General features: G+C 42.6%; 1 protein-coding gene across 1 annotated transcript; it reads right to left on the bottom strand.

The window, feature by feature from the left end:
- Positions 1 to 1,579: 1,579 nt before the first annotated feature.
- meox1 (mesenchyme homeobox 1) lies at positions 1,580 to 9,433 on the bottom strand. Its single transcript, XM_029528546.1, has 3 exons — positions 8,449 to 9,433; positions 4,316 to 4,488; positions 1,580 to 2,284 (listed from the first exon to the last, which is right to left on the bottom strand). The coding sequence occupies exons 1-3, from the start codon at positions 8,966 to 8,968 to the stop codon at positions 2,162 to 2,164; spliced, it is 816 nt and encodes a 271-aa protein (XP_029384406.1). The 5' UTR covers positions 8,969 to 9,433; the 3' UTR covers positions 1,580 to 2,161.
- Between the last annotated feature and the right edge of the window lie 5,690 nt (positions 9,434 to 15,123).

Here is a 15,123-nt window from a genome sequence, read left to right on the forward strand (position 1 = left end):
ATGACAGTGATGGTGTGCAAAAGCGAATGTTCCCATTCAAACCCTCAAACACACACACACACACCTCCTGATAGCTGTGTTAATGCTTGTCAGGTCATTCTGGACCAATCGGCGTCAGCTCTACAGGAGACCACTTGCTGTTGGGATTATAGACAGGATCTGGGTGGGCGGTGATGAGAGCTGAGTGTGATCTGACCTCGGGGAAATCCGACCCCTCCATGAGATATTAATGAAGATAATGATGCCATCATTTGAGAGGCTTTTCAGTAAAGCTCGCTGTCACAGGAGCTCTCAAAGAACAGGCGTACTACACATTAGGGCTGTGTGAGTCCCCTTGATAAGCTTTGTCACGCCTGCCCCCCCAGTACAGGAAGATTAAACTGTTTTACTGCACCTGGGACTCTGACTGTTAGACATATAAACCCAATTTAGCCTCATTATCAGTCAAATCGCCATCTATGACATATTCGGACCAGTCGGTGTCACTTTCAGTCATCGCAGCTGGTAGCTGCAGTTAGCCCCTTAGCAAGAGTGCAGAAAGCTGCCAACAACGTTGACGTTGTCAGTGAAGTGTTATTTGTATTATTTTTGTTAATGCTGTTTTAATTTTCAATTTCCTGTTTGCACATCCAGTGGAGAAATAAATACTGGCATCCTGTTTCGGACTTGACTAACTCCTGAGGGAAACATTCGCTTGTTCAGCTGTTTAAGAAGCAGCCTGTTGTTCACCAAGTGTGGTGTTTGGTGCTGGGCATGTTGTGTAAAGTGGGTTTGTCAGAGTGCCCTCACTGCTGAAAACATTAAAGTCGTAAGTTTCAAAACTTGTGAGCTAAAAGTTGAGATAATACTTCCATAAAGCTGAGGGGAGCTGCAGATTCGGGTGATAAATCTCTGTGGTTTCTTCCTTTCAAATCAAACACAGTCATTTGACCCGTCGGTAATATAAAAATATGGGCCAATGCTGTTTTAATATTTGTCACGCCACTTTGGTTGTTATGTCTGTAAGTCAGTTTACGACAGCTTGTCCTGCTGCATCAGCCTCATTCACTGTTTTTTCAGCTCTGGCACAGGAAGCACATGTCCCTCTTACTGATTGGTTCGTTGTTCCAAAGAGGGAAATAACCATCAATGAGCAGCATCCTCCCTGTTTGAATAGCCCCCCCCCCCAAAAAAAAACACAATATCTAATATACAGTGGGTGGCATTCCTCCGGAGCCGGCCTAAAATACTTTTGCACGCTTAAAGAGTCACAACTACACACACAATTGATGCCAGCTGCCAACAACAACAAAAATGGACACCCCAGAGTTATTTTGTGTAGTGTAGTCAGATAGTTCCTGACCAAAAAGGCCAACAAATGATAAAACCATCAGCTGAGGAAGCAGATCTGCCTACTGCCCAATCTTAACTCGTTACGTGTGGAAGAAATTATCAAGATATTTCCCCCAGTTTCCAGCAGATGATTTATTCTATTTGCAAAAAAAAAAAAAAACAAAACAAAACAAAAAAAAAAAAAAAACAGGCAACATCTGTGTTTTATCAATTATATTCAAAATGTATAAAAAAAAAAATGTTGACAGAACAAAAAAACAAAATTATATTCTAGCAAAAGAAACTAACAAAATGAAAAGAAGAGCCCATCTGATTCTGAGGCACTTACGGCTTGGCAACACTTGTGCAGTCTGAGTTTTCCCAGGTGGTTGTAGTCAAGCGTCAAAGGCCATGATTACAACACTGGAACCAAAGGGGATGCACTCAAACACAATCACATCACGTTCTGATAAGTCATCTGCCTCAAGGTCGCTGCGCCACTTTGTCAGCGACCTGCAACGAGTCTGAAGAATCATCTCTGCAACAAGAGGTGGCCTCTAAAAACAGTATTTAGTACTTATCAATATTGTATCAAAATACAGTTCATTATGGACAAAAATCAACTATTTACAACAGAAGACAACAAAGGAGATGCTCAGTATTTCATCCTGGGAATGGTGATTTAAAAAAAAAAAAGTCTCTAGGATTGTTTGGTTGTTGCAGCTTTCCAGAGAAATGAGCAAAAGTTGCACTGTGCAGCTTTAGTGTCCAGTTGACCCCCCAGTCTCTCGGTGCTACAAGGTGATCAGCAACTCTTTTTCATAACCCCCCTCCCCGTCCCCCCGTTTGTTCATTCAGAGCTGGGCGAGGCCGCCGAGTCTATGTCATCATTTTCCAGGTCGTTTGGGGAAGCAGACTGTCCTCCTTTCACCCTCTTCCACTTCATCCTCCGGTTCTGAAACCAAACTTTGACCTGTGGAGCACAAACACAGGAGATTCTTTATACATGAACACTGAAAAAACGCTTTTTAAAAATTTTAACAATGGATTGCATCAACAATTTTATTGAGAGGTGTCATCTGCGTATAACTTTACTCCTTAGTGGTCCCCTTTTGCAGTATCTTAAATATAATGTTGTGCTTCATTAATCTGTAACAAACCAAAATTAATATTTATTTAACATTTTACATTACAAAAAATGTACAAGCATCCATTTCTATGCTTGTGATTCATAATTTTTTGTATTTAGTTATCTTTCATAACAACCTATTAAGCAATTAAGCGAAAAAAAAAGGTCCCGTAAATTGATTCGAATAAGTAGCTGTAGGCTTACTGCTCTGTAACAGCTCAGTATCTGAAAAACTTACAGACCCAGTGCAGAATTTATTTTCTCACCACATTTGAACCTGTAACAGGATCACTGTGGTTTCTCTCTCCGCTTTGCAACACAGTCAGCAGAAAAACAGACAAATAATCCCTGACAAATCTCCCAGAGCAGCAGTACATAAACCGGCTCGGTTCGGTTGGCTTTGCAAGTTGCGTGAATTGTCCGCATTGGAGCTCAGTTTCGGCTAGGGGCCGACGCCGATGCAGGCAGAGAGTATCGTATGGACAGCAGGTCAGAGGTGTCGGCTGTCAGGATGAGGTTAACGCTCAGGGTGGATAGTGCTCACCTGAATCACTGCACCGTGCTGAAATAATATCAGGCTTTAACTGTCCGCGATAGATTAGCCGTAAAAAACATACACTTGGGGAAATTGCTGGGAAAAGGCAGCAAAAACAACCTTACAACATTAAATATGGTGACAGACAGCGTGAACTGTGGTAGATGACTCATTTATAACTGATAAACCATTCATTCAATCCTGATGCACCAACAAAATGAAGTATTTAGTGAGAATTAAATGGCTTTTAGGCAACATTACACAAACTCAGGGAAGTTGTGTATTTTGTTGTTGACTATTGATTGTGTGTTTGAATAGTGGAGCTGCAGGGCATATATATATATATATATATATATATATATATATATATATATAGGATGAATTTGTACGTTTTGGTGTTAATCTTGGAGGCTCAAGTCTCTTTCAGTCAGAAAAGCCGATGCATAAAATGCCGAAAAGTGTCCGCATCCACTCGAAGCAGCTCATGAGTCTGTTTTCCTGAGTCCATCCCACTTGAGTAAACCTGCAGCTGGATTTTTAAGTTCACGCTGAGCATCGCCTCCTTCAGCTCTAAGACTCAGATGAATCCTGGCCACCGGGTTCCTCTGCTCATCCCGACTGATTGAAAGGACGGCGGATCGCCAGGAGAGCGTAGGATGAGTTGGAAAACGCCTGCAAGTTGCAGTGGGAGCTCTGAGGGAAGATAGAAGCTGGCCGCATGTGTGTCGGTCTCTCAGTACATGTGTGTGTGTCAGGGGTCTGTGAAATAGATTTAGCAGCAGACGGCAGTATGTGTGGTCACTGTGGCACCGCGGCCTCATTAGGAGGAGCTGGGACACTGGGCCTGACAGACAGGCTGGGGTTTCATCCAGAAGCATCGACACATGTTCGCCCGATTTCATCAGGTCTGGAGCTGCCGCCCACTCATTACAGCTGCGTGTCATTCTGCTGCAACCACAGCATGAAAACTATTCTGGAAAATATGCTTCATTGTAATTTAAATGCAACTCTGTTTATGCCATATTGTTAAAGGTATAGTACATGTTGAGTCTTTTTCAATATTCCTTGAAAAGCAGTAAATGCCCCTTCAGACTTTTCTTTATTAGATGTTTCACACTTAATAAAAATCTTAATAACTTGAGTCATCGTTCTGTTTAAAGGTAATATTTTCATTGCAAAACTGACAATTTGAAATAATAAAACCTGCTTCTTCCTCTTCCATCTTACAGAGATGTGAACACAGATAGATGTGCAGCTGCTGACAACGATGATGGTGACCTGGGGTTAGGACATCATGTTAGAGGACATCCTAGGGGACGTGTGAGGGGACGGGGGCGCACCTGTCTCTCTGTGAGGTCCAGGTTGACGGCGATCTCGTAGCGGCGGAGCCTGGTCAAGTAGTTGTGGTGGGTGAACTCGGCCTCCAGCTCTCTCAGCTGCTCCTTGGTGAATGCCGTGCGCTCTTTCCGGGCCTTGCAGCTGGAGTCCACCTTAAAACTGGACTCCTGAATATCTGGAGAGAGAAAACATTTGTTTTTTTTTTTTATCATTCTTCTGCATCTCAAGGGAAAAAACACTCAATATTATTCCATAGGATTTGTTTAATTATGAGGCCAAAATAAAAGTAAGAAGGCATCTGTTCTTTCTTTCCAGGTGAGTTTGAATCCAGTTTGCCTATCTCACATTTGACGGCACCACTTGACCCTCAGAACTTCTTACTTTTATTTCATCCTCAGATAATCTGATTTGAATTAGCTCACCAGGCTCTAGCTAACAGCTAGACAGACCTCAAGGACCTTTCCAACCAACAAAGTGCAACCTCAAAGACTCTTCAGTGGGAGGCCCCTCATATAGTAAACACCAAAATCAGCACTTTAAAAAGAGACCACCCTGACCTGAGCCTGGGAGTCCAGTTCACCTGCATCTTGTGAGTCCAGTGCGCGCATCCATGCATGTATTTTTATTTTTCAAAACTCTGCCCGTATTCATCCGTTCATGTGTGTGAAAATAAGTAGAAATTAATGCATTTATAAATTTGTGGTGTGCGTTGGTGAGAGAATACGTTTGGCGCAGGGCAGGGGCCACCAAACCGGCCACAGAGGGACTGAGTTAGGAGAGGAATGCAGCGGAACATCGTTAAAGCCTCCAACAAAAGAACAAAGGTGCGGATGTGTCCAGGTCTGAGCAGTACGTGGGTGTGTGTGAGATTTCCCACCGGAGCACTCAGTGGGAGAATCACATTAACTCATCTCTGCATGACAGAAAATACACCACTTCAAAACAGAGCTTGAGATCTCTATGCGTCTGTGTTGTATAAGAAAAATGAGCTGCAGTTTAGATTCCTCTGCCTCCACAGGCCCCATTAAAGGTGAGATCTTAAACCTCACTGGTCTGTGATAAATATAAGTGAAAGATAACTGATCCAACTTTCACTGAAACTTCTGTGGTGTATTAAAGGCAGTGAGTTTTAAAAAATATTTTTCAGAATAATTGTGCATTGGTAGCGACACTACCAGCTGATGTAATCTCTAGAAAATGGTTCTAATTTGTCAAAGTGAGTTTTTCCTTGTGTTTGCCAGAGCAGCAGGCCAAAAAGCAAAATGGACTTCAGTACCTGGTCCAGATGTGAGTGGGCAGACCAGGATGTGTGTGTGTGAGCAGTTTGTGCATATCTGTTTAACGTGTGCAAACGCCTGATGACGCCTGGTGTGCCCATGTGTCAGGGCCGGAGGAAAACCTCAGGCCCGACTGTGCCGGCTGGCACTGCTTGGCCTCTGCAGGTTCTGGTCCTGGTCTGGAGCCGTGCCAGGCGGTTTTTAGTTAGACTGAACACCTGGCAGGGCACGAACCAGCTCTCACTAAACAGGCCCCCAATAAATATCCTGCACAGCCAGAGGCCGTAAACTTACAGGGAGAGGGCTTCTGCACCCAGCAGGGTCCCAAAGACACAGCATTTGGTGCCTTTGTTTGGGTGAACGGTGCAAAAGCAGTTTGTCTCAGCCAGGACTGAATTAAAGCGGCTATAAATTCACAATGGTTTTAAAGCGCAAAGCCCCAGGTGAAAAATAGGCCTTTGATTGATTGCATAATTTGAGCGTGTAAAAGTGGGAGCCAGGATTTCAGGATGAATTAGGAGATTTTATGAGTGACACTACTAAAACCCCCTCATCCATCATTTAGTTAATTAATAGCTTTGAACAACTATAACACTTTGTCAGGTCATGTAACTTTTGCCTGATATTTGTATGACTTTTCAGCATTTATTAACTCTTTTAGTGCACACGACTGATTCATAAACATGATGTATGAACTGCGTGAGCATGGAGCTTAGTTACTGCACAAATATTAACTATTAAGATGCAGTTAATAATGGAGGCATTATAAGTAAAAATGTTCTTCTATTTGCTCAGAACTACATCAAAGTGTGTTCTTAAGTCTCAATAACTTAATAAATGCTAAGTGCTGTGTAAAAATATTTTGCTCAATAATAAAACTTTTTTTCAGTTCATCAGAAATGACACAGAAGAAATAAAAATAATAATGTTTGATTTTCCTTCTAAGCATGTTACTTGCTAATAGCTGAATGTTTATATGAACGTCTGTTATGGTGTATTAAAAAAAAAAAAAAAAAAAACGCTGGTCAAACTTTGGACTAAAGTTAATATCAGATAGCAGTTTAAGTGCACCACATTTTCGTATCTGTATAAACACACAGATACGGGCAGACTGTATGGCAGCTCAGGCTGTAATGTGAATGCCTTCAGGACATTTTCCTAATATATGCTCTTCTACGAGCTCGAGAGACTGAATGGCTCTTTTTCTGAAACCCAGAGCTGATGTAGTGGTCAGACATGTTGCATGCACTCAGTGTGAGATTGTGTTACGGCTTAACGACAGGAAAATGTCAATGGATAAGAATGTAAAAAGTGGGCTCACAGGCAAGTTATTTTACCAGACGTGGTCTGGTATGTTTTCAGTGTAGTCAGTGGAGGTTACAATAAGGTAAGGCAGGGCGGGGGGAGGCAGGGGAGAGGGGGTCTGCAGTCCCCCATCATCCTCTTCAATTAGGACTGTAATAATCATGTGCCCGCTTGTATGACAATATCTGGAGAGCAATGATGATTGATCAAATACTCCAAATCTGAATTAAAGCAAATACATAAAGTTTTACTTGAGGCCAGCTGATGCTCTCAAAGGGGAAAAAAAGAGTTCCTAAAATGTGGATGATGCTTCAGAAGGGTTGTTTTATTTTCAGCATGAAATTCGGCGTATTTAATTAAACTTTCACACCTTCAGACTGAGTTGAAACACAAACGTTTCCTTTTGTCTGCTGCTCTTTAGGAACCAGTACTGGTTTCCTGTTTCTTCCTATTGGTGTGTGGTGTATAAGTGTGTAATGTGATAGGAGGGAAAATTGCACTGTAACCCAGAAAATAAAAACCAATTTCATTTAAGAGCTAACAGCACAACTCTTGGCATAAATTGGACTATGTGAGAACATGTGAAGTCATTGTTTCGTATCTGAAATTTTATGATATCTGCTGTGCTGTTTGGTGAAGAAATTAAAATCAATCTGATTCTGCACAATTTTTTTCTCTTCAATGTTTACAAGCTCTTAAAATAATAATAATTATCTTATTATTATGTACAGTGGCATTATGGAGGTACATTTCTGAGACTTAAAAATATATGACTAATAATAAATTCATTTTGCGGCACCTGTGGGGCCTTTTAACACTTTTCCTCATAAGCCTGATTAAATTTTTTTAAATCAGCATCTTGACGCTTTAACTGTTCACAAACAATAGTCGTTTTCCAACGGATACAGGGACGCAATGAAACGTTCAGATTCCTCATTAATCAGCTCGACTTTTTGAAAGCCCCTGAACAATAAGAGGATGCAACTGCTACTTAGTGTGTTTCTGGAACACAAAAAGACTGCTCACCTACTCACCTTTCTCATAGTGAGCTGGTGAGGGCACAGCGCGGAAACTGGGAGAATTTGTGTCAATGTCAGATGTGATTCTGGGAACGGGAAGAAATCTTTAACCTTGACATACACAATCTAAACATTTAGGAGCAACAGCGTGACCCTTCCACGTGGCTTTTTTTTTTTTTTTTTTTTTTAAACACTTGTCTACTTTCGGAGAGATAATAAACAGAGTTGGTTTTTAATTTCTAATCCGAGTGAATTAAGAAATTTTGCAAGATCTAGAGTTGAGCTGACTCCTTGGAGCGTTTCCATGTTTCCTCCCCATCTTTCCCCCTGTATTTCCAACCCCACTATGCAACAGTGTACAGTAGGAAAAAGAGGCATGTCCACTCTGATTTTTAATGCTCCCACGTGTGTATTTCTTTTTATTTGTTTTCCTTCTCTAAGCCTCCTGTGATGAGTTTTTTGGATACTTGTCTTTTTCCTTTAAACCAGTCCACCCCAGCTGACTCCCATCAATCACTACATGCCCTGACTCACCTGTGACATCTCTCTTCCTCTTACTGGAAATCTTCTTGTCCGAGTCGGCCGACGCCACGCTCTGGGGCGAGTATTCTCCCTCCAGGCAGCCGGGCACGGTGCCTGGCAGCCTTTCTCCGCCTACACTGTCCATCTCTGGCCCTCCACTCCCCCCGCCGCCACCGCCACCACCGCCGCCTACCACCGCGGGGGTGACGACAGGTGGGCAGGCCTCGGGCGCTCTCACCCGTGTCTCGCAGGGGTTGAACTGCCAGTCGGCTCTCTGGTAGCCCCCCTGGCTCTCCTGGTACAGTCTGTCATCGCGGGGGTAGGCTGCGTGCGGCGGGGTCGGCACCAGACAGGAGCTGGAGAAGTCCGTGTAGGCCAGGAACTCAGGCTTCTGGTGGAGGGCGAACGGGCCCTGCTGGTAGGGCGACTGCAGATTGGCTCCAGGGACCCCAGAGTGGGGGTTCCTCATGCAACCCCAGATGGGACTGCTGGGGTGGGCACTCCGCATGCAGCTGCTGGCTGGCTGATCCATGGTGGTGCAAAAAACACTTCACACACTCTCTTCAATAACGGCTTACTGCAAGTCTTTTGGTAATGAGGGATTTTTTAAGTTAGGACTGGAAACCTGTATCAATCACTTTTTGAGCAATAATCCAGTCCAGCTGACTAAATGCACATCATCGTTTCACTGCATCCGCTGCTGTGATACTCACTGCTGTCAGAGGCTGCCGAGTCCTGCGCAGACCAGAACGCGTGAGGATAGACGCCTTCCTGTGACAGCGTGTTTCCCTCTCTCTCTGGGAGCCTGAGTGACGTCCTTCGGAGCCGCTGGTCCTCACACACTCTCACACTCTTTCCTCCCCCCTGGTCTTCTTGCACTCACACTCTCTCCCTCCCTGACTGATCTGAGCGGCTTGTGGCTCGGCGGGAGAGCTGCATCCGCAAACTGCATGACTCCCTTCCTCGGACTGGCTGTTTTCACAACTCTTCTAAGGCATTCTTGACAAGTGAGCCCTCCTCCTTTTTAAACGTATAGGTGGGAAAGAGTGGCAAGTTTATGGAGTGTAACGTGAGATTGCAGAGGAGGAGCCCTGCCGGCCACATGTTGGTAGTACCCTCCAAACAACCCTGCTTCATCAACTATTAATCACGGGGGAAATTTTATATGCACATCTAATGGGCTTTCCAGACGTGAGGCTTTTTAAAGGGACATTGTCTGTAAAATATAAAGCGAGCACCCACCCACATGGGAGCTGTGGACCCCGACTTATTTCAGCTCCTTAGCACTTTCTGACACCCAATTTAGCTCCCTTTTTTTCCTTTTTGACACCCTTTCGAGGAAAGTGAACCCTAATGCTTTCCCTCTGAACTCCTGATCCCCACCCGTCCTGTCCAATCTAAAAAGTCCTTCTCTCTCTCCAGTTGTGTGTGCACATAAATGCTACACACCCAAATCCACCTGGCTTTGAGGTGATAGCAGAACTGGATTTGACATCGGTTGTGCAGGCTCTCACACCTCTGAAGGTTTTCTCACTTTTGGTGCAACACAATATGAAATTTCAGAGCCACATTTCAAAAACACAAGCTCATATTTTCTCTTAGCAAACACAGCGAAGCGAGGGAGCTCCTTTTGCTCATTACCTCTGAAGGCTGCGATTTTGTGTGACAGCAATTACATGTAGATGAACCACATCTGGATCAAGCAACAATGGAATTATTCAATTTTCTGATCACTGATTTTTAATCTCTGCACGCTACTCATGGCAGGAGCCACTTCCCCATGAAGTAATGTCTATAATACCATTAAAACCTTTCTGCCTCAACCAAACTTTGGACAAAATTTTAGCGTATCCCTTACCCAATAAACCCACTGAACCACACGGTACAGAAATGCAGTTTTTTCTTCATGCTGCTCATTTTTGTGAGCTGAGGTTTGCCTCCCTTCCTCGTGTGTCCTCACTTTGCTCCTGACCTCTTAGGCAACCGGGGGGGGGATCACACCTCCACTCAGAGGACAAGGAAAAAGAAAAGGCAAGATTTAGAGATGGGGACTGTGAGAGAAGAGAGGAGAGCTAGGCTAAAAGCGTGCCTGAAGTTCTTTTGGACTTTGTGAAATGGAAAAAGGAAAAAAAAAAACAAAAAAACACTTTATCATTTCCTGGTTACTATAATATAACCTGCCACCCCCCCCTTTTATTTCATTCAAGAAAAAAAAAATCTATGGAAAAAAACCACAAAAAATAGTAATAAATAATAATAAAAAGGCCTGAATGTCCACTGCCTCAGATGGAAAAAGGAAAATAATATAAGATGACATAAAAACGAGAGAGAGAGAGAGAGAAAAAAGAGAGAAAATCAGATAAGGACAAAAGCAGCTAAATGAGGAGAGGACAAAACGAGAGAAGAAAGAAAGGAAAGGAGAGACGAAGGAGAGTGTTTGAGGTCACACAGCAAACCCTTTCCATTTACCCAGCAAATTGTTGAGCCATGAAGCATCCCTCGCTTTTACTGGCAGTCTGAGCCCCGGCCGCACCGCAGGGACCAGGGGTTACACTACATTTGTGGTCAGAGCAAGGGCCATCTGTGTGTCAGTATAAATTAAAGTGTGTGTCCATGTGTGTCTGTCTGTGCTGTGAAAATATACGTCAGTGGGCCTGTGAGGTGCACGTGTCCCAGAGAAAGAGATAATTGGTGTTTGTTTGTGATTTTGGGATCGTGGCTGTCGTTTCAGCCCATAAAGGTTTTTAGTTAAGAGCTCCATCTCTGACCGCACAATAAGGTCTCATGCTTTATTCAAGAGATGCATTAGTACCAATCAGGTTTAACTAGAGCTGCAATGAAGCTACAAATCTACAATGACTGACGATTTTTTTCAGATTTTATATATCTTTTTTTAATCTTATTATTCCTTCTTGCACGCACATTCTATATTCTGCAAAAAGGCTGAAATACTTTTCTTTCTTATTCCAAGGATTATTAAAAACTGAAAAAGAGGCCACACTGCGGTCTGGGTGACATGTCACTTCATTGCCATGAACACACACTGCAGTTTATTTTGACTCACTCTCACATACTTCTTCCTTCTGCTGCGAAAACTCACTAATACACCAAATAACGTGAATGTGATGCAATTTTTGGTTTTAGTCACATTTGTTTTGAGGAAATTGATAGTTTGTTTTTTTTTTTAAATAGAATATGTCAGAAAATCCTGAGAGAAGAACCAAAGCAATTATTGGTTTTGCTTTTTCATGGGATTTGGTGGTAATAATAAAAATAAAAATAAAAATAATGCATTCTTTATGCAATGCTGCTGCTTGTTTTTTGTTTTGTTTTGTTTTTTTCCTGAATGAATGAAAAGCCAGATATTCTCTGGTGTGTTGCTAAATGTTTTCACACAGCACTGCAGTCGTAATAACAGTGTGAGAAACCTGTTTGTTTGGGAAATGTGGGAGTATGAGAACTCAAACTCTGTCGAACAGACCACAGATTTCAGATAAATGAGCTGGACATGAGTCACATCTCCCCTCACCCTGCCGAACCTGTTTCTGTCAGTCTAGTACTGTGAGTGAGTGTGTTTGTGTGTGTGTGTTCAGTGTTTGTGCATAACTTGGAGCAAGTGGGAGTATGAAACAGGACAGGAGATTAAAAACATGTATACACACACACATATGTAAGTTTGTCATGCAAGGTTTGCTGCACTCTTTTCTATAAATTTAAGCATTAATGTGTGTGAATGGATGCATGTGTGTGTTTTCATTTGATCCATCTTCGTGACACTGGCGGGATTAGGACCCTCCATCAGTCTCTTGTGCCTGACAGCGTGACCCCCTCCGACCCTGCGGTCACGTCACTCGGGTCTTACCGGACTGCGGGAGTCCCTTATCTCTGCTACTGTCCTGGGACGAGCAGGGGGAATAAATACGAGGGGGGGCAATTTCCAAGAATCAGTGAAATCACAGTATCTGCTATGAGTAACCATCAGTGGCACTGAGATCTTCTGCTCTGCTGACAGACAGATGGGACCCAATAAACAAAACTACTGAATTATTGATCTCCTGCTGGCAGAGCCAAGAAACTATTCACCACATATAATCCTTTAAAAAAATAACGTAGAAAGAAAAAAAAAAAAAAATCAGTGAAACTATTCAGCAAAAGTGAAAACAGTCATTCTGGCTAATTTATAAACATTACATAATATTTCATGAGCTCACTGCAGGTTTGGCACATGCAGCCTTAGTCTGCGAGGTAAACAGTATTTGTGCAACTGAACCACAGATTGTATAATAATAAATACAAAGCTATTTTGTGTCCACTTGTAATTATATTGTGCAATGGTATGTGTCATGTTTTCAAGCCCAAGCAAAACATATCCGTCATTTTCTGTATCAGGGTTTACTCTAAAAAAGGGAAAATGCAGGAGAGAAATAGCTGGAAGTTGTTGCTCATGCTCGATCTGTTTCAGTAACGCAACTTCAGGCGCTGGGAGATGTGGGTGAAATGGATGGTGTGTGTTTTGCTCTCTGGTTTGCCAGCACTATTACCTGAAGTCACGGCCCGTGTTGGCTCAGTGATGGGCTGCTGTTCTGACGAATGGACTGGACCTGCAGCCAAAACTGAAAGACGTTTGCCAGTGGCTTTGTCTGTGAAAGCCTCTTAGAATAAAACAGATATGGTGTTATTTCCTTTTTTCCCCCCTCAAGTTTTAAATATTAACATGACATGTATATCCAAGATTGGGTCTTAAAAAAAAAAAAAAAAAAGCTCTGGTTTGGTCTCCACCAACTCCAGAAGGAGGTTTTTAGAGCCCTGTGGCTGAAAACATCTGCCTCCTGCTGCAGCTGGAAAGTGCATTGATGAGATCACCGAGGGTGAGTCAAGAACAGCCAAACCAACCACTGAGCTGAGAGACGCTAACATCAGAGCCCACTGAAAACACTGCTGCTTTGTTAGACACCTTTAACCCTGATAAACATTAGAAGATAAAACACAAATAATGCCGTAATGAATCTAATTGGCCCCTTTAAAAGGCATGGGGATATTTAAACTATATTAAATCCCAGCACCACGTGAAGATGCCTGGTCCACCTAGCGGGGGCTGATTTTTATGTGATTGGGTACATAAAATCGGACGAGGCCACCCTCACCTGCTGACACCAGCACCTAGAAGTGCTGTGATTAGCTAATTCATTTATTAGGCCATCAACAGGAAAAGAATCCAAAACCAGCTTTAAAAACAACCGTTGACAAAGTCGTGTTTTTGACTTTGAGCTTTTGTACATCAAACAATTTATTCAAAGAATATCTGTAAATGGCCACCAGTCGCAGCTCTGTTGGAAACACTAAGTGTGAACTTGAGTCAGCCTCACTGGGCCCAGATCAGGACACCTCTTGTATAAACAACTCCGGTGCACAGGATCCATTACATCAGCACAAACTAACAAACTCATTTGGTTGTATTTCATTTACAAATTATGGAAAGAGTGTTCTGTGAAGCAACAAGTAACAGTACATGTGACAGCGCTCATTACAGATAAAGCCTGGCCACAATAGCACAGCTCTCTTTTTTTTTTTTTTTTGTGCTTCTTAAACTAATGGTTCTATTGCAAAGACTTGGCTCCGACGCTGATATAAAATCCCTGGATGTCTGACAGCCTGACTGAACCTTCAAAAAAAACCTATTTTTGTTACACTATTATCCAAACACTAGGTATAATCTGTGAACTATCTGCTGATTGTCCCTGAAATCGCATTGTCTGTGAGCATTACAGCATTTATGAGTGTGTGCGTGTGGGAGGGAGAAAGGGATGAAGGGCGAAGGGGGGGGGGGCACCCACAGGTGCTAATAATCACATATGATCACATATGATTGGAATCAGGTGCTGGCAATAGTTCCTTGCTATTGTGAGGGAATATTAGAGCTCTCTAAGGTTTTAACCGCTCATCATCTTGCATTGTAAAGTTGTTTACCATATTTCCACGGTTAGAGTATCCTACAGGTTAAAGCCAGGTTAAACTACAGTATCTGTCTGAAATCCGAGGCATGACAACTACTGAGCATGGAGGTCTTAGAAGGGCAATGTAGGTCAGCTCAGAGAGATTTAACTTTGAATTGTAAAACCAATTTATTTGATTTCTTTTTTATTTTTTCAGGCGTGAAAGTTTAATATTCAATCTCCTTTCAGCTCTGTTTTGGTCTCCACCATGTGAGAACGAAATCTGGCTCTTTAGCAGATTTGTGTTTTGTCATTCTACTTGAACATGAAGCGTCTTCATCTCTTTGTCTGATGGGTTTGTGGATCACAGTGATAAAATAAGTAACAGCAATTTAACGGGTTAAAATACAGCCTCTAGTATTTCACATATTTCATGTCGGGCTGTTCTGAATGGCTCATGTCGTACACTGAAGATGCAGCAGTGGTGATTATCTCTGACTTTAGTGTCGTCATGTCACCACAGCTCAGATGATACCAAAACGGTACAATATACCATCAGCAACTTTCCCCCAAAGAAAAACCAAAAACAAACTGTGAAACATTCACCAGCAGGTTGCTGAATCTGAATTTTAACAAAATAAATATGAGACATTATAGACCCGTTCGGAGTGATGTCACCTCGACAAAGTGCCAAATGTGGTGGTTTTTAGGAATAAATTGTTCCTCTTGTACAGCAGTGACTAGGTGGAATTTC

The sequence above is a fragment of the Echeneis naucrates genome, chromosome 19 (assembly GCF_900963305.1).
Source record: "Echeneis naucrates chromosome 19, fEcheNa1.1, whole genome shotgun sequence".
NCBI classification, from domain to species: domain Eukaryota; kingdom Metazoa; phylum Chordata; class Actinopteri; order Carangiformes; family Echeneidae; genus Echeneis; species Echeneis naucrates.

Coding starts and splice junctions, on each gene's coding strand:
- meox1 (XM_029528546.1), bottom strand. CDS start 8,968: ATGGATCAGCCAGCCAGCAGCTGCATGCGGAGTGCCCACCCCAGCAGT. Junction 4,489..8,448: donor GAGGAAGAGAGATGTCACAG/GTGAGTCAGGGC, acceptor TTCTCTCTCCAG/ATATTCAGGAGTCCAGTTTT. Junction 2,285..4,315: donor TGGACCTCACAGAGAGACAG/GTGCGCCCCCGT, acceptor TGTGCTCCACAG/GTCAAAGTTTGGTTTCAGAA.